General features: G+C 50.0%; 1 protein-coding gene across 3 annotated transcripts in view; it reads right to left on the minus strand.

Moving 5' to 3' along the window:
- The window catches only part of TERF1 (telomeric repeat binding factor 1), a 99,029-nt gene extending 85,491 nt beyond the window's left edge, over positions 1–13,538 (minus strand). For all 3 annotated transcript variants that reach the window (XM_075353176.1, XM_075353175.1, XM_075353174.1), the window contains exon 1: positions 13,331–13,538. In XM_075353176.1, the coding sequence (XP_075209291.1) occupies positions 13,331–13,496 (166 nt within the window). In that variant the 5' untranslated portion in view covers positions 13,497–13,538. The remainder of the gene's footprint in view (positions 1–13,330) is intronic.
- Positions 13,539–23,495: the final 9,957 nt, after the last annotated feature.

Below are 23,495 nucleotides of genomic sequence, written 5' to 3' on the forward strand. Positions count from 1 at the left end.
GACCCTGCTCTCCTGCTGTGGGCAGCGACCAAAACCAGCCCAAGTTTTTTTTTTTGCTTTATGGCATTCACCATACAAGTTAAAGTTTTATATTTTCATATATCGGGCACATCAAATATGTTTAAAATGTATTCTTCATTTAAAACACTGGGGTAATTCCAACATTTATTTTAAAAACCTGTGATCACTTGATCGCTTCTACTAGTACTTCAGTATTGTGGCAAAAAGTAAAATTACTAACACCAATAAAGTCAGTCGCAAGCTAGACTTCATAAGGATAGCAAGACAGAGGTGACAGAGGCCTTCAATAGGCCCTAGGTAAAATATCGTCTCCCTTTGATCACGTCTTGAGGGGTGGCAGTGGGCGAGATTAACAGACTGAAAAATGAACCCTTACAATTATAAATTAGTAAATCTTCATTAAATTGAATCATTAAAAACACCTAAATAACACCACAAAACTATTCATATAAAATGGGGAACCTGTGGACCTCTTCAAAAGACAATATTGTAGGAGGGGAGTGGGCACCTACAGTATCACTGTAATACCCTAATACTTAGGTGTCCTTACCTGAGCTGGAGAGGATGGCACTTGTAATTACGTAATGGCTCCCTCTCCAATCCACCTGCACTAGTAAGGCTACTTTCACACATCCGGTTTGAGCAGTGCGGCTCAATCCGGCTGTGAAACCTATGCAACGGATGAGGTGAAAACACCGCATCCTTTGCATAAGTTTTTACATGCGGCCCGTCCGTTTTTTTTCTGGTTGAGGCACGCTACTGAGCATGCGCAGTGGAAGAAACCGCATGCAGCGGCCGGATGCGGTTTTTGCCGCATCGCACCGCATCCGGCATCCATAGGCATGCATGAAAAATGCGCCGCAGCGGACGGATGTGGCGCGATGCGGTTTTTTTGCCGGAGCAAAAAAAGTGCCAGGGAACGTTCCATCCGGCCGCCGCATCGGCTAAATCTGCCGCATGCGGCAAAAAACGGACGGAACGCAAGCCCATGCGGCGTCAATTCAAGTCAATGCTGGAAAAAACGAAACCAGCGGCAAAAAAAAAAATGGTTTCGTTTTTTCAGCAGAGCGCCGGATTGTGTCGCACTGCTACAGCTGGATGTGTGAAAGTAGCCTTAGCCACACATCTCTGCTGATCAGATCAGCAGAGATGTGCAGGGATTACCGCGGGCTCACTCCCGGAGCCCGCGGTAACCGGAGGGAGGTGACCAAAGGCGTACAGTTACGTCCTTGGTTGTGAAAAGGTTAAAGGTATAGTACTTTTGTATGTAAACAATTAACTTTGCAGAAAGTACCAAAAATGCCAAGTAACTTAGTTTTTTGATGCAAAGGGTTATTAGTGATGGGTGAAGTCGCAGAATCCGGGATCGGTGGAACTAACCGAATTGTTGTGGGACCTTGTGTGGATTACGCCAGACCTGGGTGTTTTGGGGCTTAATCAAGTGGTGAAAGAGAATGTGTTATTCCATTTAATTTCAAACAAATGATTTTTTTTGGTGTTTGAACAGACTTATTTTCACTCACAGATTAGTAATCTAAGACTTAGTGGCAGCTGTGGGCTATTAATCCCTTAATACCCCGACTGCCACCACACCAGGGCAATTGGGAAGAGCAGGGTAAGGTTCCGGGATTGTCACATCTAATGGATGTGACAATCCTGGGCAGCTGCAAGCTGCTTTTTTTAGGCGGGGGGGGGGGGGGGGGGGAATGGGTCTCCCTGGTCTGAGAACACAAACCTCCAGCCGTCGGGCTTTATCATGCCCAGGTATCAAAATTGAGAGGGGGGGGGGGGACCACACGCCATTTTTTAAAATGATCTAGTTAAATTAAAAAAAAAAAAGACGTATGCGGTTTTTCTTATTTTGACACACAGCCACGATAAGCGCACAGCTGGGAGCTGTAGCTTGTAGCTGTATCTGTGCTGGATATCATAAAACGGGGGACTGTACAACAATTTTTTGATTTATTTATTTTTACTCCAATGTACAGTGACCCGCAGACAGGGTCTGTGATTGCAAGCAGTAAGACACGCTGTCACACAGGCTGGGGGCGCGTCTGACTGCAACCAATCATAGACGCGGGGACTACCGGAGGACGTGGGAAGTAGTGAATATGTATGAGGCTAGTAAGCATTCCTGGAAGAAGAGTGAGCGGCCCGGAAGTAGTCACAGCCGCGCCGTAGACTCAGTAAGTATAGTGCGCTTGTTTGTTTTTTTTTAAATTTCCACAGTTGCCAGACTTGGATTATTATTCGGAGTTCCCGGAGAACTCCGGGCCTGGCACACGGATACTTTTGAAACTGTGCGGGTCCAGACTTTTAGAATCTGGGTCTGCCAATCACTACATATGACAGATACACAACAGATCTGACACTGCAGATTTGTGTGTGGCAAAAATGCTAAGGCCGGAGTTACACTTGCGTGACTTGAGCGAGAATCTCATTGCCCAGGCTGGAAATGCATGAAGCTGCTTCGCTCCTGTCAGGAGAGCCGCTTCCGGTTCAGGCGATGCAATCCTTAGGCGAGTCACACAAGTGTGTCTCTAGCCTACTACAATCAGGGCTGTGGAGTCAGTAAGCCAAGCCTTCGACTCCGACTCCTCAATTTCTCTTGCACCGACTCAGACTTCGGCTCCGACTCCGGCTCCTACATGTATTGCTTATAGTTAGGTGAAAAATTTATTGTAGTACATGAACATGTGTATGTGAACATCAGACATTTAATAATTTTTATGATACAATAATCAAGATATTTGGATAGAACATAAAATATATTTATTAGAATACAACTTTAGAACACAAAAAACTAATAAATTGTAAATATGTAATACACTATGTAATATACAGTAGAATACATATATATCTTGTGTGTGTGTGTGTATATATATTACATATTGTATTACATATTTACAATTTATTAGTTTTTTGTGTTCTAAAGTTGTATTCCAATAAATATTTTATGTTCTATCCAAATATCTTGATTATTGTATCATAAAAATAATTAAATGTCTGATGTTCACATTGTACTACAATAAATTTTTCACTTAAATATAAGCATTATACTAAATGTTATTATTTAGTAAAATATTCAGCACATTCTGCATTGCACTACTGTCCCCAATTTATTATATATTTTAGGAGTCGAAGTCGGTGCATTTTATACCGACTCCGACTCCACCAAAATGAGCTCCGACTCAGACTCCACAGCCCTGACTACAATAATACGAAGTGATCATTTAAATTGAACTTGTGATGTCTGATAAAAGCTAGTAGTCTGAAAATATAGGGATAATGTAAAAGTTTAATAGTGTTAGGCAGGTGACTGGGTGCTGTACTGAATGTGCTGTACGCGGAAGCAAATTAACTTTATTCCTCCTGTGAGCCGCCAACCTTCAGTCATACAGGCTGTCAGACAAAGTGTTGGGGTGTGCTCACAGCCACCGATCACAGTGTTGCCAATGGTGACTGCAGCCGTGCCAAAACACCTGAATGATAGAAAGCCGGCGACTCCCGGGAGGAATAGTTAATTCTCTCCCGCGTGCTGCACTTTTAGTACTGCGACATGGCACCTTCCTATCGATAGTTACCTGCAGATTTGGGTGCAGGGGATGTTGGGGCCACCCTTCTAAACTGGTATTATCTATGACATACATACCAGTATAAGGGCTCATGCGCACGTAACTGCTGAATATTCTGCAGCGACTTGACAGCACATGTGCGTGTCAAATCGCTGCAGAAACACTGCATAATGGATGCAGTTTTTCTGTACAAAAAAAGCCGATTTCATGCGCTATGGCTGCTGCTCCCACCATAGACAGAGTGGGAGCTGCATCCATAGCGCACAAATTAATTGACAAGCTGCTTTTATGAACGCATTGATTTGTGTCAAAATTTTAGCACCCAAATCGCTGCGTTCATTAAAAGCATCGTGCGCACGTGTCCGTATCATGCACAATCTTCATAGATTGTGCAGGGTACGTAGGACGCATGCATTTACACTGCAGTGCTATACGCAGCGTAAATGCATGCAAGTACGCAACGTGCGCATGAGCCCTTAGAGGGTTTATATCATTGCAATCCCAGCATGTCTTCTTATGACCATTTCACACCAAGCACTTTTTATATCAGATTGTATATCTATCACTTTAAGCTGTGTGTTCTTTAGATACACTGATGGCATCCAAATCCCCCCCGTTGGGCATATGACATATGTCAGCTAATCCCCGCACTTTTTGCTTTGATATCCTGCTCTAATATGAGCTATACTTTGTTAACCCCTTAGTGACGGAGCTTATTTTCACCTTAATGACCAGACCAAATTTTGCAATTCTGACCAGTGTCACTTCATGAGGTTATAACTCTGGAACGCTTCAACGGATCCCGGTGATTCTGAGATTGTTTATTCGTCACATACTGGACTTCATGTTAGTACCAAATTTAGGACAATATTTTTTGTGTTTATTTATGAAAAAAATTGAATATTGGCAAAAATTTTGAAAATTTAGCAATTTTCAAATTTTGAATTTTTATACCGTTAAACCAGAGATTTCTGTGACACAAAATAGTTAATAAATAACATTTCCCACATGTCTACTTTACATCAGCACAATTTTGGAAACAAAATTTTTTTTTGTTAGGAAGTTAGAGGGGTTCAAAGTTTATCAGCGATTTCTCATTTTTACATCAAAATTTACAAAACCATTTTTTTAGGGACCACATCACATTTGAAGTGACTTCAATAGGCCTAGATGACAGAAAATACCCAAAAGTGACACCATTCTAAAAACTGCACCCCCCAAAGTACTCAAAACCACATTTAAGAAGTTTATTAACCCTTCAGGTACTTCACATGAACAAAAGCAATGTGGAATGAGAAAAAGCAAAAATTAAATTTTACCTAAAAATGTTGCTCTAACCCAAATGTATTCACTTTTAGAAGAAATAACACAACAAAATGGACCCCAAAACTTGTTCCCCACTTTCTTATGAGTGCGCCGATACCCCACATGTGGTCAGAAACCTCTGTTTGGACAAATAGGAGGGCTCGGAACAGAAGGAGCAATATTTGAATTTTGGAAAGCAAATTTGGCTGAAATAGATTGCGGGCACCATGTCGCATTTACAGGTCCGCTAAGGTACCTAAACAGAAGAAACCCCTCACAAGTGACACCATTTTGGAAAATAGACCCCTCAAGGCTTCTATCTAGGGGTATAGTGAGCATTTTAGATCCACAGGTACTTCACAGATTTTGTTAACGTTACGTTGTCATATTGAAAATTTTAATAATTTTCTCAAAAATGTTGCTTTAGTATCAATTTTCTCACTTTTTCAAGAGGTAATTCCAAAAATTTGACCTCAAGGTTTGTTAACCACTTTTTTATGAGCGCGGTGATACCTCACATGTGGTCTGAAACCTTTGTTTGAACAAATGGGAGGGCTTGGAACGAAAGGAGCAATATTTGAATTTTGGAAAGGAAATTTGGCTGAAAAAGACTGCGGGCACCATGTCACATTTGGAGGACCCCTAAGGTACCTAAACAGCAGAAACCCCGCACAAGTGACCCCATTTTGGAAACTAGGCCCCTCAAGGAATTTATCTAGATGTTTTGTGAGTACCCTGAACCCTCAGGTGCTTCACAGAATTTTATAACGTTGAGCCATGAAAAAAAAAAAAAAAAATAAAATTTTACCACAAAATTGTTATTTCAACCTGGTAGCTTTTTTTTCTTACAAGAGTAAAAGGAAAAAATTCAGCATAACATTTATTGTGCAATTTCTCCTGAGTTTGGCGATACCTTATATGTGGTGGAAATCAACTTTTTGGGCGCATGGCAGGGCTTGGAAGGGAAGGAGTGCCATTTGACTGCAAAATTGGCTGGAATCAATAGCGGACGCCAGGTTGCATTTGGAGAGCCCCTGAAATGCCTAAACAGTGGCGGTCCCCCACAAGTGACTCCATTCTGGAAACAAGACACCTCAAGGCTTTTATCTAGGTGTATAGTGAGCAGTTTGAAGCCACGAGTACTTTACAGAATTTGATAAGCTTAGGTTGCCATATTGAAAATTTTCATTTTTTTCACAAAAATGTTGCTTCAGCATCAAATTTCTTACTTTTTCAAGAGACAACAACAAACCGTGGACCCAACAGGTTGTTATCCAATGTCTTATGAGCACAGGGATACCCCACATGTGGCCAAAAAACTCTGTTTGGATAAATGGGAGGGCTTGGAATGGAAGGAGCACCATTTGAATTCTGGAAAAGTTGAAATAAATTGCGGGCACAATGTCACATTTGCAGGGCCCCTTGGGTACCTATACAGCAGAAACCCCCCACAAGTGACCCCATTTTGGAAACTGGATTTTATTCAGGAGTATAGTAAGCATTTTTAATCCACAGGTACTTCACAAAAATGTTGCTGTAGCAACAAATGTCTCACTTTTAGGTTATGTGGCCATGATCCAGTGACACGGCATCTAGTACACAGTGTCAGCCTCCTGCAGAGATGTGAGTGTTGTCCACGGGAGAACGCAGCTGCCCATGCCCACGATTTGGGTTCAGGCTGCTGTGGACTTTAGCTCTATGCTACCTGCAGAGGACACTCTTGTCTCCGCAGCATAAACTGACATGCTGAGGCTCGGGAAGCTGCGCCACAGGTCGGTTTATGCTGCGGAGAAAAGAAGCACAGTGGGCATGGGATTTCTAAAAATCCTTCCACTGTGCTTCTACTGCACAACGCAGCGCTATGGACACAGGGAAAACACTCTGCGCCCAAAACGCTGCAAACCCCGATTGTGGGCGCACAGCCTAAAATGCTACAATGGATGAATGGATAGATGTCAAACATATACAGTTAGGTCCATAAATATTTGGACAGTGACACAATTTTCGCGAGTTGGGCTCTGCATGCCACCACATTGGATTTGAAATGAAACCTCTACAACAGAATTCAAGTGCAGATTGTAACGTTTAATTTGGAGGTTTGAACAAAAATATCTGATAGAAATTGTAGGAATTGTACACATTTCTTTACAAACACTCCACATTTTAGGAGGTCAAAAGTAATTGGACAAATAAACCAAACCCAAACAAAATATTTTTATTTTCAATATTTTGTTGCGAATCCTTTGGAGGCAATCACTGCCTTTAGTCTGGAACCCATGGACATCACCAAACGCTGGGTTTCCTCCTTCTTAATGCTTTGCCAGGCCTTTACAGCCGCAGCCTTCAGGTCTTGCTTGTTTGTGGGTCTTTCCGTCTTAAGTCTGGATTTGAGCAAGTGAAATGCATGCTCAATTGGGTTAAGATCTGGTGATTGACTTGGCCATTGCAGAATGTTCCACTTTTTTGCACTCATGAACTCCTGGGTAGCTTTGGCTGCATGCTTGGGGTCATTGTCCATCTGTACTATGAAGCGCCGTCCGATCAACTTTGCGGCATTTGGCTGAATCTGGGCTGAAAGTATATCCCGGTACACTTCAGAATTCATCCGGCTACTCTTGTCTGCTGTTATGTCATCAATAAACACAAGTGACCCAGTGCCATTGAAAGCCATGCATGCCCATGCCATCACGTTGCCTCCACCATCTTTTACAGAGGATGTGGTGTGCCTTGGATCATGTGCCGTTCCCTTTCTTCTCCAAACTTTTTTCTTCCCATCATTCTGGTACAGGTTGATCTTTGTCTCATCTGTCCATAGAATACTTTTCCAGAACTGAGCTGGCTTCATGAGGTGTTTTTCAGCAAATTTAACTCTGGCCTGTCTATTTTTGGAATTGATGAATGGTTTGCATCTAGATGTGAACCCTTTGTATTTACTTTCATGGAGTCTTCTCTTTACTGTTGACTTAGAGACAGATACACCTACTTCACTGAGAGTGTTCTGGACTTCAGTTGATGTTGTGAACGGGTTCTTCTTCACCAAAGAAAGTATGCGGCGATCATCCACCACTGTTGTCATCCGTGGACGCCCAGGCCTTTTTGAGTTCCCATGCTCACCAGTCAATTCCTTTTTTCTCAGAATGTACCCGACTGTTGATTTTGCTACTCCAAGCATGTCTGCTATCTCTCTGATGGATTTTTTCTTTTTTTTCAGCCTCAGGATGTTCTGCTTCACCTCAATTGAGAGTTCCTTAGACCGCATGTTGTCTGGTCACAGCAACAGCTTCCAAATGCAAAATCACACACCTGTAATCAACCCCAGACCTTTTAACTACTTCATTGATTACAGGTTGACGAGGGAGACGCCTTCAGAGTTAATTGCAGCCCTTAGAGTCCCTTGTCCAATTACTTTTGGTCCCTTTAAAAAGAGGAGGCTATGCATTACAGAGCTATGATTCCTAAACCCTTTCTCCGATTTGGATGTGAAAACTCTCATATTGCAGCTGGGAGTGTGCACTTTCAGCCCATATTATATATATGATTGTATTTCTGAACATGTTTTTGTAAACAGCTAAAATAACGATACTTGTGTCACTCTCCAAATATTTCTGGACCTAACTGTATAACATCCCACCCCCTGCATATTCTAAGCTGGCGCCCTTTAGTGCCTTTCATGTGGCACTAAAGGGTGCCTAGCCTTGTATTTAGCCCCCCAAAAAATTAATAATTAAAATAAACGACGTGGGGTCCCCGCTATTTTTGATAGCCAATTAGGGTAAAGCAAACAGCTGTAGCCTGCAAACCACAGCTGACAGCTTCACCTTGTCTGGTGATCAATTTGGAGGGCTCCCCAGGCGTTTAAAAAAAAAAAAAACAAAACAAAAAAAAAAAAACGTGGGGTCCCCCCCAAATTAGATCACCAGCCAAGGTGAAGCGGACAGCTGGGGTCTGGTATTCTCAGGGTGGGAAGAGCCATGGTTATTGGACTCTTCCCAGCCTAAAAATAGCAGGCCGCAGCCGCCCCAGAAGTGGCGCATCCATTAGATGCGCCAATCCTGGCGCTTCGCCCCAGCTCATCCCGCGCCCTGGTGCGGTGGCAGACGGGGTAATATATGGGGTTGATACCAGCTGTAATCTCACCTGGCATCAAGCCCTGGGGTTAGTGATGTCACGACATCTGAACAGTTACCCGACATTACTAACCCAGTCAGTAATAGAAAAAAATAAAGACAAAAAAAAAATTTATTTGAAAAAACACTCCCCGAAACATTCCTCTTTCACCAATTTATTGAAAATAAAGAAATTCTGGTCGCTGTAATCCATTTTGGAGGTCCCACGCCGACTCTGGACCTTCTAGAATATGGGGGGCACGTTCAGGGAACGTATCCCCCATTTTCTGGAAGAGCAAGCTCTCCATGAGCAGTGTGGGTGCAGTAATCTGAAAATACTGCACTCACACTGCCCCGGTCCAACTTAGGGCAGAGTGACCTGCAGTAACCTCATTCCAGAATATGAGGGGCACGCTCACAGAACGTACCCCCCATTTTCTGGAACAGCAGTCTCTCCATGTGAGGAGTGTGGCTGCAGATTACTGCACTCACTCTCCCCCGGTCCACAGTGGAGCAGCCTGTGCAGCAGCGACGTCAGCGTCCCTGCTTGCAGGGATCCAGCTGACAGCCGCTGTCTGCGCATGCGCCGCCAGCATTCAAGAAGGAGGCGGCGTGATCGCGGAACGGATCACCAGCCAGGTAACGTAAGACCGGGGGCGGACGCGGGGGGGACGGCGGGAGACCTAGCGGGACCTGGGTACAACTTTCTGTCGCATGTGACGTGTCACATGCGGCAGAAAGAGCAGGATGAATGCGGCCGCGCACTACTGTGCGCTGCCATCTTCCACGCTCCGGAGGGGGGGCGGCTCTGGAGAACCGGAGGGGGCTCCGATGACCAGAGAGCTCCGGTAGACCGGAGGAGAGGTCAGGGGGAGGACATTTCCCTCCGATCTGAAATGTTTGATCATTTCAGATCGGAGGGAAATGAATGCAGAGCCGGCGCCGGCGGCAGTTTTCTGTGCGCTTCGGCGCCATTTTGACTGCTCCGGAGGGGGGGGTGGGGGTGGGGCTCTCCGGTACCGGGGGCTTTGGGGGCACTAGGGGTTTAGATTTCTTTCTCATCTGACATGTTTGATCATGTCAGATAAAAAAGAAATCAGTTTTACCGGCCATTTCTTTTTTTTTTATGTGACCGTCGGTATACGGTGTATACCGCCGATCACATTATCGGGGTCCAAAAAAAACACCCCGATTCATAATCTGGGGGGTCTCAGCTACCCCCGGTAGCTGAAACCCCCGAGATTTTCGGTTGCTGGGGGGCGCTACAGGGATTTTTCGGGCCGCCGCTTTAAAGCGGCGGAACAGAATAAGTACCGTTTTGCCACCGCTTTAAGTCGTACGGCCGTCGTTATGAGGTTAAACATGAAGGGTGCATGAGGCATATAAACAGCTTTAATTAATTTTCTATTATCTGAACATATTCTTATTTGTATTCTCCTTAAGGAGAATAGTGTTCTCCCGTGGTCCCCACATAGCTTTCTCATGAGCCAGATCAGACACCCCCATACTTTGCACTGACGAGGGGCAAGCACCCCGAAACACCGTGTCTGCAAATTGGGATTCTGATCTGGCTTATATATCCTGAGTCATATTGCAAAGGATTGTTGAAAATCCACTTGTGACTTTTAGGATCGCTACTTCCAATAGGTGGCGCTGTGCTAGAGTTTGTCTCCTTTACTGGAGAGACAATTTGTATTCATTAGTCATTTGTAATCACTGCTGTGGGAATACAACTTTGTTTAACTGTACGGTCTATGGTAATAGTGACATCTGTTTAAGATGAACGAACTGCTATTTCTTAAGTGTTTTTGTGCCATTCTGTCTTGTTGTACGATATAATAAAGATTGATTTTTATGATACATTTTTGTAGCCATTTTTTAGCTTTTGCAGTTAACTCTGTATCAGCAGGTTAAAGGGCACTCCGACACCATGCTGTAAAAGTAAAAACTGAGAATTCAGCCATGTGTCTCTTATCACAAAGTGTGTTTGTGTTTATCTGCAATGTTAGTTTAAAGCTGGTGTCACACATAACGACGACGACAACGACGTCGCTGCAACGTCACCATATTCTGTGACGTTGCAGCGACCTCAACAGCGACGTCGCTATGTGTGACACATAACAACGATCAGACCCCTGCTGCGAAATCGCTGCTCGCTCCTGAATGCTCCAGGTCATTTTTTGAACGCTGCTATCCCGCTGCGCCATGCTGATAAGCTGATAATCCTTTTGTTTGACACCGCAGCAGGGACGCTACGTCTGAAACCACACAACGACCGTCGACGTCGCTATGATCGCTACTCCGTCGCTGCTTTTTATAACATGTTTGACAGCTTACTAACGATCATCTATGGTCGCTGCTACGTCACAGAATATGGTGACGCTGCAGCGACGTCGTTGTCGTCGTCGTTATGTGTGACCCCAGCTTTAGCCTCTTAGCGTTATCATTAGTGGGTCTGCGGAGGATATGAGTTGTAGTCCGACTCTGCTCCCCTCGAAGATTAGCAGCTGCTGCCCATGGAAATGTGCACTGAAAGCAAGGTATGGGGGACTGCTCTATGGGCTCTGCTACATGCAAAATGTAGGCCTCTTTGCCTACATCATGCTGCTCTCAGATGAGGTAGCAAATATCTGCTGACAGATTCCCTTTAATAGCATAATCTGATGCGACAGACTACCTTTAAAGGCCACGTCTCACTAAGCGACATCGCTTGCGAAAAAGCTGCTGAGTCACGTTTTTTGTGACGCAACAGCGATGTTGCTGTGTGTGACATCCAGCAACAACCTGGCCCCTGCTGTGAGGTCGCCGGTCGTTGCTGAATGTCCTGGACCATTTTTTGGTCGTTGCTCTCCCGCTGTGAAGCGCACATCGCTGTGTTTGACAGCGAGAGAACAACAACTGAATGTGCAGGGAGCCGGCTTCTGCGGATGCTGGTAACCAAGGTACACATCGGGTAAGTAAGCAAAGCGCTTTGCTTGGTTACCTGATATTTACCTTGGTTACCAGAGTCCGCAGCTTCTAGAAGCCGGCTTCCTTCACACGCATCCAAGGTACACATTGGGTAACTATAAGCAAAGCGCTTTGCTTAGTAACCCGATGTGTACTACGGTTACCAAGCACAGCGTCGTTACACAGGTCGCTGATCTCTGTGGAAATCTGCCTGATTGACAGCTCACCAGCGACGCTCCAGCGATCCCTGTCAGGTCAGATCGCTGGTGGGATCACTGGAGTGTCGCTAAGTGTGACGGTACCTTAACAGCTTTACGACCAAGGACGTAATAATACGTCCTTGGTCGCCTCCCTCCGGTTACCATGGGCTTTGGCGGCAAGCCTGCGGTAATCCCAGTCTACTAATCTGATCAGCAGACGTGTGGCTAACAGGCGTAGGTGGATCGAACTGTCAAACACTGACAGCGTGATTTACATAGCCATGGCAGGGATTGTGCTGCTCCCTGCCGCAATAATGGGGCACCAATGTGTTGTCATGGTAACGCAGAGTCAACTGATGACCCCCTGACGCCGGAGTCCAGTACAGGCCCTGGACCTTTTAGTTTGGGTTTGCACATCACTACATGTGGATCGTCCTTATCTAATACAAGTCTATCAGGAAAATCTGTACATAAACCTAAGAGTATCGGCAACAGAAATGGACATGTAGCGGATGTGAAACGCACCAACGGCAGGTTACACGGAGTAACGTGGTGAAGCGCAGCATGACATTTCTATATATCCTTTACTGGAACACGCGGCGATTTTGATGCCGCAAATTACGCAGCTTATACTCAATGTAGCCACACTGCCTCAGAAAGCAGGGAGTGGGGAAATGCTGCAATAACAAACAAAAAACAACGCTTTATGCTGCACTTTCAGTTAAACCAACTTTATTAAATGTATCGTAGCCAAAGCAAAAAGAATGTAAAACGAATATGACAAAAACACCAGAATAACTGGAGATTAACACAATTGTTTTTTTTTTTTTTTTTTACTACGAGGGAATGTTTTTGCTACCGAGAAAAAAACCCCCCAAAAAACCAAAACCCTGTGTGTGTACATAGCCTAATATAGTCAGCGCTACTTATGTCAGGCATTTATAAAGTGTGAAATACATAAACTGTCAGAACTAATAGTAAACCCCCCATTTCGGAACGGCCAATGTGTAGTGACTGCAGTCAGCAGCACGGCGCCGGTACAGTGCGGAATCACCGGCGGCGGAGAGCGCAGTGCTGACAGGCGCACTAACACCTCACCTGGCGGCGCACTCACACCTGACAGGACTGCGCACAAGTAGTTCCGTCCTCACCGTCACTCACACTCCGTCATTACCTTCCATTGCTCGGCACATGCGCTGGAAATCGTCCGCCCGGTCGTCATCAGAAAAGTAACGGCACAAACTCGCAAACATGTAATCAAACATCCAGGATGTGGCCACATCGGACACCTGATCGAAGGAAGCCGCGGGCTCCTGTGCGCCCTCTTCCATGGTTTCCATACCTCCCGCCTGTGCTACAGGCAATTGCAAATCTCGCGCTCAGCAGGCACTGCGCATGCGTATAGTCAGCGTACGTTCCCGCCGTTCAATTTCAAATATTTGTGAGCGAGTGCTGCGCTGCTGCTGGCGGAGTGAGATGGTGATGGGGCCGCCGAGTGACACGTTGCCCGGTGATGAGGCTATCAGTTTGCTGCGCATCTGCTCTGGGTTCACACAGTATTTGCCTCTTGTACAGCCGTGGGACCTTTAGGACTGCGCCATTTATTTGATATCATGGGACATTCATATAATGTAATATTCCGCCGCAGTTACTAACCGAAGAATTGACCGTTTATTTAACCCATTAAGGACTCTTGTTTTGTCCTCTGTCAGCCATGTTGTTTTTATTTTTTTGTCACCATAGTGGTATGAGGACTTGTATTTCGTTTCTTCTTGTGGAACTAGTTGTACTTTGGTCGGAGACTTTTCATTTTAATGCAGATATTGGGAAATAGAGACAAATATATATATACATAATTATACTGTGTGTATGCATATGTAATATATAAATATATATATATACAAATTACACACAGTACAGCCCAAAAGTTTGGACACACCTCATTCAAAGAGTTTTTTCTTCATTTTCACGACTAAAAATTGTAGATTCACATTGAGGACATCAAAACTATGAATGAAAACATGTGGAATGAAATACTTTAAAGTGTGAAACAACTGAAAATATGTCTTATATTCTAGGTTCTTCAAAGTAGCCACCTTTTGCTTTGATTACTACTTTGCACACTCTTGGCATTCTCTTGATGAGCATCAAGAAGTAGTCACTGGAAATGGTCTTGAAGGAGTTCCCAGAGATGCTTAGCACTTGTTGGCCCTTTTGCCTTCACTCTGCGGTCCAGCTCACCCCAAACCATCTCGATTGGGTTCAGGTCTGGTGACTGTGGAGACCAGGTCATCTGGTGTAGCACCCCATCACTCTCCTTCTTAGTCAAATAGCCCTTACACAGCCTGGAGGTGTGTTTGGGGTCATTGTCCTGTTGAAAAAATAAATGATGGTCCAACTAAACACAAACTGGATGGAATAGCATGCCGCTGCAAGATGCTGTGGTAGCCATGCTGTTTTAGTATGCCTTCAATTTTGAATAAATCCCTAACAGTGTCACCAGCAAAGCACCCCCACACCATCACACCTGCTCCTCCATGCTTCACGGTGGGAACTAGGCATGTAGAGTCCATCCGTTCACCTTTTCTACATAGACATGGTGGTTGGATCCAAAGATCTCAAATTTGGACTCATCAGACCAAAGCACAGATTTCCACTGGTCTAATGTCCATGCCGTGTTATTTAGCCCAAACAAGTCTCTTCTGCTTGTTGCCTGTCCTTAGCAGTGGCTTCCTAGAAGCTATTTTACCATGAAGGCCTGCTGCACAAAGTCTCCTCTTAATAGTTGTTCTAGAGATGAGAAGAAGGTGTGTCCAAACTTTTGGTCTGTACTGTAATATCTATATATATAATTGCCTTATTCTGTCTGTCTGTCTGTCATGCTCCAAAATTGTGTCCTTACGCTGACACAAAGCTGATTGGCCGCTGGGCTCGCCATGCCCCCCCCCCCCCACGGATTGGCCTCTCGCCCCGGCTCTCTGCAGGCCCCGCCCCCTCACGCAATGCACGCTCACTCTGGCCCCGCCCCCCGCACGCAATCCCCAACTGACACGGACCCCGACTCCCAGGTGAGTACACTCTCACACACACCTCACACACACATCACATCCACACACTCACAACATCCTGGGATATCGCTTGCTTGTCGGCGCCGATCCTGTGCTGTGAGCTTTCAGGACCTGCCGGAGGATCACGTGACCAGAAGCATGTGGTATCTCCGGATGTTGTGAGTGTGAGCGTGTATGTGTAATATCGTCAATCTGTGTGTGTATGCGATCGGGTGTGTGAGTGTCGGCAGAGGAGCACGGCGTGCTGGAGGAGGCTGGAAGGAGAGAGGCTGATCCTGGGGAAGGCTGGGAGGTGGAGGCTGAGAGAAGAGAGGCTGATGTTGGGAAAGGCTGAGGCTGGGGTAGGCTGGGAGGACAGAGGCTGATGCTGGGGACAGAAAAGGCTGATGCTGCAGGCACAGAGGCTGATGCTGCGGGCACAGAGGCTGATGCTGCGGGCAGCATGGGGGATGGAGCACTATGGGGGGTGCGCAGCATGGGGGATGGAGCTGAGGCTGGGGTAGGCTGGGAGGAGAGAGGCTGATGCTAGGGACAGAAAAGGCTGATGCTGCGGGCACAGAGGCTGATGCTGCGGGCAGCATAGTGGATGGGGCACTAAGGGGGGTGCGCAGCATGGGGGATGGAGCACGATGGGGAGTGCGCAGCATGGCGGATGGAGCACGTTTGGGAGTGCGCAGCATGGCGGATGGAGCACGTTTGGGAGTGCGCAGCATGGCGGATGGAGCACGTTTGGGAGTGCGCAGCATGGCGGATGGAGCACGTTTGGGAGTGCGCAGCATGGCGGATGGAGCACGTTTGGGAGTGCGCAGCATGGCGGATGGATCACATTTGGGAGTGCGCAGCATGGCGGATGGAGCACGTTTGGGAGTGCGCAGCATGGCGGATGGAGCACGTTTGGGAGTGCGCAGCATGGCGGATGGAGCACGTTTGGGAGTGCGCAGCATGGCGGATGGAGCACGTTTGGGAGTGCGCAGCATGTCGGATGGAGCACGTTTGGGAGTGCGCAGCATGTCGGATGGAGCACGTTTGGGAGTGCGCAGCATGTCGGATGGAGCACGTTTGGGAGTGCGCAGCATGGCGGATGGAGCACGTTTGGGAGTGCGCAGCATGGCGGATGGAGCACGTTTGGGAGTGCGCAGCATGGCGGATGGAGCACGTTTGGGAGTGCGCAGCATGGCGGATGGAGCACGTTTGGGAGTGCGCAGCATGGCGGATGGATCACATTTGGGAGTGCGCAGCATGGCGGATGGAGCACGTTTGGGAGTGCGCAGCATGGCGGATGGAGCACGTTTGGGAGTGCGCAGCATGGCGGATGGAGCACGTTTGGAAGTGCGCAGCATGGCGGATGGAGCACGTTTGGGAGTGCGCAGCATGGCGGATGGAGCACGTTTGGGAGTGCGCAGCATGGCGGATGGAGCACGTTTGGGAGTGCGCAGCATGGCGGATGGAGCACGTTTGGGAGTGCGCAGTATGGCGGATGGAGCACGTTTGGGAGTGCGCAGCATGGCGGATGGAGCACGTTTGGGAGTGCGCAGCATGGCGGATGGAGCACATTTGGGAGTGCGCAGCATGGCGGATGGACCACGTTTGGGAGTGCGCAGCATGGCGGATGGAGCACGTTTGGGAGTGCGCAGCATGGCGGATGGAGCACGTTTGGGAGTGCGCAGCATGGCGGATGGAGCACGTTTGGGAGTGCGCAGCATGGCGGATGGAGCACGTTTGGGAGTGCGCAGCATGGCGGATGGAGCACGATGGGGAGTGCGCAGCATGGGGGATGCAGCACGATGGGGAGTGCGCAGCATGGCGGATGGAGCACGTTTGGGAGTGCGCAGCATGGCGGATGGCGCACGTTTGGGAGTGCGCAGCATGGCGGATGGAGCACGTTTGGGAGTGCGCAGCATGGCGGATGGAGCACGTTTGGGAGTGCGCAGCATGGAGGATGGAGCACGTTTGGGAGTGCGCAGCATGGCGGATGGAGCACGTTTGGGAGTGCGCAGCATGGCGGATGGAGCACGTTTGGGAGTGCGCAGCATGGCGGATGGAGCACGTTTGGAAGTGCGCAGCATGGCGGATGGAGCACGTTTGGGAGTGCGCAGCATGGCGGATGGAGCACGATGGGGAGTGCGCAGCATGGGGGATGGAGCACGTTGGGGAGTGCGCAGCATGGGGGATGGAGCACGTTGGGGATTGCGCAGCATGGGGGATGCAGCACGATGGGGAGTGCGCAGCATGGCGGATGGAGCACGTTTGGGAGTGCGCAGCATGGCGGATGGAGCACGATGGGGAGTGCGCAGCATGGGGGATGCAGCACGTTTGGGAGTGCGCAGCATGGGGGATGCAGCACGTTTGGGAGTGCGCAGCATGGCGGATGGAGCACGTTTGGGAGTGCGCAGCATGGCGGATGGAGCACGTTTGGGAGTGCGCAGCATGGCGGATGGAGCACGTTTGGGAGTGCGCAGCATGGCGAATGGAGAAGGTTTGGGAGTGCGCAGCATGGCGAATGGAGAAGGTTTGGGAGTGTGCAGCATGGCGGATGGAGCACGATGGGGAGTGCGCAGCATGGGGGATGCAGCACGATGGGGAGTGCGCAGCATGGCGGATGGAGCACGTTTGGGAGTGCGCAGCATGGCGGATGGAGCACGTTTGGGAGTGCGCAGCATGGCGGATGGCGCACATTTGGGAGTGCGCAGCATGGCGGATGGAGCACGATGGGGAGTGCGCAGCATGGCGGATGGAGCACGTTTGGGAGTGCGCAGCATGGCGGATGGAGCACGATGGGGAGTGCGCAGCATGGGGGATGCAGCACGTTTGGGAGTGCGCAGCATGGGGGATGCAGCACGTTTGGGAGTGCGCAGCATGGCGGATGGAGCACGTTTGGGAGTGCGCAGCATGGCGGATGGAGCACGTTTGGGAGTGCGCAGCATGGCGGATGGAGCACGTTTGGGAGTGCGCAGCATGGCGAATGGAGAAGGTTTGGGAGTGTGCAGCATGGCGGATGGAGCACGATGGGGAGTGCGCAGCATGGGGGATGCAGCACGATGGGGAGTGCGCAGCATGGCGGATGGAGCACGTTTGGGAGTGCGCAGCATGGCGGATGGAGCACGTTTGGGAGTGCGCAGCATGGCGGATGGCGCACATTTGGGAGTGCGCAGCATGGCGGATGGAGCATGTTTGGGAGTGCGCAGCATGGCGGATGGAGCACGTTTGGGAGTGCGCAGCATGGCGGATGGAGCACGTTTGGGAGTGCGCAGCATGGCGGATGGAGCACGTTTGGGAGTGCGCAGCATGGCGGATGGAGCACGTTTGGGAGTGCGCAGCATGGCGGATGGAGCACGTTTGGGAGTGCGCAGCATGGCGGATGGAGCACGATGGGGAGTGCGCAGCATGGCGGATGCAGCACGATGGGGAGTGCGCAGCATGGCGGATGCAGCACGATGGGGAGTGCGCAGCATGGCGAATGGACCACGTTTGGGAGTGCGCAGCATGGCGGATGGAGCACGTTTGGGAGTGCGCAGCATGGCGCACGTTTGGGAGTGCGCAGCATGGCGGATGGAGCACGTTTGGGAGTGCGCAGCATGGGAGATGGAGCACGATGGGGAATGCGCAGCATAGGGGATGGAGCACGATGGGGAATGCGCAGCATAGGGGATGGAGCACGATGGGGAATGCGCAGCATGGGGGATGGAGCACGATGGGGAATGCGCAGCATGGGGGATGGAGCTCGATGGGGGGTGCGCAGCATGGGGGATGGAGCACGATGGGGGATGGAGCACAATGGGGGATGCGCAGCTTGGGGGATGGAGCACGATGGGGGGTGCGCAGCTTGGGGGATGGAGCACGATGGGGGGTGCGCAGCATGGGGGATGGAGCACGATGGGGGGTGCGCAGCATAAGGGATGGAGCACGATGGGAGGTGCACACCTCCCCCCAACACACACACACACGCGCACTGCACAACACACACACACTGGGAAACACAAACACCGCCCTACACAGACACCCACACACACAGACAACGCTGCACACACACAACACCCAACACACAAACACCGCGGCATACATAAATATACGCACATACCGCGCAACACACACACTGCACAAAACATACCTCCCCCCAAAACACACACAAAACACACACACACAATGCTACAGACACACAGCGCTCCACAAACAACGCAACACACACAACGCAACACACAAACAACACCGCTCTCACCCCCCGCCACACCCAGACAACACCCAGAACATGTACAGCCCCTACACAAACACTTGGTAACTACACACAACAACATCTATATATATAACAAAAATCATACATGAACTACACAATACGTAAATTCTAGAATACCCGATGCGTAGAATCGGGCCACCTTCTAGTATATATATATATATCTATCTCTATATATATAATTGCCTTATTCTGTCTGTCTGTCTGTCATGCTCCAAAATTGTGTCCTTACGCTGACACAAAGCTGATTGGCCGCTGGGCTCGCCATGGCCCCGCCCCCCCACACGGATTGGCCTCTCGCCCCGGCTCTCTGCAGGCCCTGCCGCCCTCACGCAACATCCTGGGATATCGCTTGCTTCTACACCGGCTCCGTCACGATCCCAGCAGCGCCAGACATAACCTTGCGATGCTGGGATCTTGACGGAGCCCGTGAACGCTGGTATCCATTATACACATCGCGTAACTAAGGTCCCTTGGTTACCCGATGTGTATCATAGTTACCAGTGTACAGCGGCTCCGTCACGATCCCAGCAGCGCCAGACATAACCTTGCGATGCTGGGATCTTGACGGAGCCCGTGAACGCTGGTAACCATTATACACATCGCGTAACTAAGGTCCCTTGGTTACCCGATGTGTATCATAGTTACCAGTGTACAGCGGCTCCGTCACGATCCCAGCAGCGCCAGACATAACCTTGCGATGCTGGGATCTTGACGGAGCCCGTGAACGCTGGTAACCATTATACACATCGGGTAATTAAGGTCCCTTAGTTACCCGATGTGTATCATAGTTACCAGCGTACACCGGCTCCCGGTACACATGTGCAGGGAGCCGGCATTATACTCCTCTCCCCCCAGGACTACTCCTCCTATTACAGTCCTCCTATTATACTCCTCTCTGAGTATAATAGGAGAACTATTATAGCATGGGGGATGTAGCACGATGGGGGGTGCGCAGCATGGGGGATGTAGCACGATGGGGAGTGCGCAGCATGGGGGATGTAGCACGATGGGGAGTGCGCAGCATGGGGGATGTAGCACGATGAGTGCGCAGCATGGGGGATGTAGCACGATGGGGAGTGCGCAGCATGGGGGATGTAGCACGATGGGGAGTGCGCAGCATGGGGGATGTAGCACGATGGGGAGTGCGCAGCATGGGGGATGTAGCACGATGGGGAGGTGCGCAGCATGGGGGATGTAGCACGATGGGGAGTGCGCAGCATGGGGGATGTAGCACGATGGGGAGTGCGCAGCATGGCGGATGGAGCACGATGGCGGGTGCGCAGCATGGGGGATGTAGCACGATGGGGGATGTAGCACGATGGGGGATGTAGCACGATGGGGGGTGCGCATCATGGGGGATGTAGCACGATGGGGAGTGCGCAGCATGGGGGATGTAGCACGATGGGGAGTGCGCAGCATGGGGGATGTAGCACGATGGGGAGTGCGCAGCATGGCGGATGGAGCACGATAGGGGGTGCGCAGCATGGGGGATGTAGCACGATGGGGAGTGCGCAGCATGGGGGATGTAGCACGATGGGGAGTGCGCAGCATGGGGGATGTAGCACGATGGGGAGTGCGCAGCATGGGGGATGTAGCACGATGGGGAGTGCGCAGCATGGGGGATGTAGCACGATGGGGAGTGCGCAGCATGGGGGATGTAGCACGATGGGGAGGTGCGCAGCATGGGGGATGTAGCACGATGGGGAGTGCGCAGCATGGGGGATGTAGCACGATGGGGAGTGCGCAGCATGGGGGAAGTAGCACGATGGGGAGTGCGCAGCATGGCGGATGGAGCACGATGGCGGGTGCGCAGCATGGGTGATGTAGTACGATGGGCAGTGCGCAGCATGGGGGATGTAGCACGATGGGGGATGTAGCACGATGGGGGGGTGCGCAGCATGGGGGATGTAGCACGATGAGTGCGCAGCATGGGGGATGTAGCACGATGGGGAGTGCGCAGCATGGGGGATGTAGCACGATGGGGAGTGCGCAGCATGGGGGATGTAGCACGATGGGGAGTGCGCAGCATGGGGGATGTAGCACGATGGGGAGGTGCGCAGCATGGGGGATGTAGCACGATGGGGAGTGCGCAGCATGGGGGATGTAGCACGATGGGGAGTGCGCAGCATGGCGGATGGAGCACGATGGCGGGTGCGCAGCATGGGGGATGTAGCACGATGGGGGATGTAGCACGATGGGGGGTGCGCATCATGGGGGATGTAGCACGATGGGGAGTGCGCAGCATGGGGGATGTAGCACGATGGGGAGTGCGCAGCATGGGGGATGTAGCACGATGGGGAGTGCGCAGCATGGGGGATGTAGCACGATGGGGAGTGCGCAGCATGGCGGATGGAGCACGATAGGGGGTGCGCAGCATGGGGGATGTAGCACGATGGGGAGTGCGCAGCATGGGGGATGTAGCACGATGGGGAGTGCGCAGCATGGGGGATGTAGCACGATGGGGAGTGCGCAGCATGGGGGATGTAGCACGATGGGGAGGTGCGCAGCATGGGGGATGTAGCACGATGGGGAGTGCGCAGCATGGGGGATGTAGCACGATGGGGAGTGCGCAGCATGGCGGATGGAGCACGATGGCGGGTGCGCAGCATGGGGGATGTAGTACGATGGGCAGTGCGCAGCATGGGGGATGTAGCACGATGGGGGATGTAGCACGATGGGGGGTGCGCAGCATGGGGGATGTAGCACGATGGGGAGTGCGCAGCATGGAGGATGGAGCACGATGGGGAGTGCGCAGCATGGAGGATGGAGCACGATGGGGAGTGCGCAGCATGGGGGATGGAGCACGATGGGGGGTGCGCAGCATGGGGGATGGAGCACGATGGGGAATGCGCAGCATAGGGGATGGGGCACGATGGGGGGTGCGCAGCATGGGGGATGGAGCACGATGGGAGGTGCACACCTCCCCCCAACACACACACACACACACACAGGGAACCACAAACACCGCCATACACAGACACCCACACACACAGACAACGCTGCACACACACAACACCCAACACAGAAACACCGCGGCATACATAAATATACGCACATACCGCACAACACACACATTGCACAAAACATACCTCCCCCCAAAACACACCACACCCACACAAACCGCGCAACACACACACACAACGCGACAGACACACAGCGCTCCACAAACAACGCAACACACATACAACACTGCTCTCACCCCCCGCCACACCCAGACAACACCCAGAACATGTACAGCGCCCTACACAAACACTTGGTAACTACACACAACAACATCTATATATATATATCTATATCTATAACAAAAATCATACATGAACTACACAATACATAAATTCTAGAATACCCGATGCGTAGAATCGGGCCACCTTCTAGTATATATATATATATATATATATATGTATATATATGTGCAACCTTGCTTAACGAGAACAATCCGTTCTGGGAGTGTGCTTGTTAACCAAGTTACTCGTTCAGCAAAGCAAGATTTCCCATAGGAAATCATTGCCATGCAGACGAGTCGTTCCACAACGTGTTAAAAGTCCCATCCTGGTCCCCTATTCTGTCATTCCACACACGTGCAAACACACACAAACATGTAGAAACTCACACATGCACGCATGCACACGCACATATTACATGCTTACCTTACCTTCCGTTCCATCGCCGGTCTCCTGGGACTTGCTGTTCTCTGGTACGGGGCCGGGCTGTGTATCGCGTTACCATAACGACAAGGCAGGAACTTCCCGGCCAGAGCGCTGACGTCAAAGGCAGAGCCGCTTGCCTCTGATTGGCCAGTGCGCTGCCTTTCATTAGCGGTGACAGGAAGTTCCTCCCTCGTCGCTATGGATGCAGATACACAGCGTGGACTGGAGCGCAGCAGCGAACCACAGCACCCAGGAGGCCGGCGATGAAACGAAAGGTACACATATTATATTATATGCTCACCTTACCTTCCGTTCCATCGCCGGCCTCCTGGGTCTTGTAGTTCACCGCGAGGACGTCGCAATGTACCCGGGAACTACAAGAACCATGAGCCC

This window comes from Anomaloglossus baeobatrachus, chromosome 6 (genome assembly GCF_048569485.1).
Source record: "Anomaloglossus baeobatrachus isolate aAnoBae1 chromosome 6, aAnoBae1.hap1, whole genome shotgun sequence".
Classification (NCBI taxonomy): Eukaryota; Metazoa; Chordata; class Amphibia; order Anura; family Aromobatidae; genus Anomaloglossus; species Anomaloglossus baeobatrachus.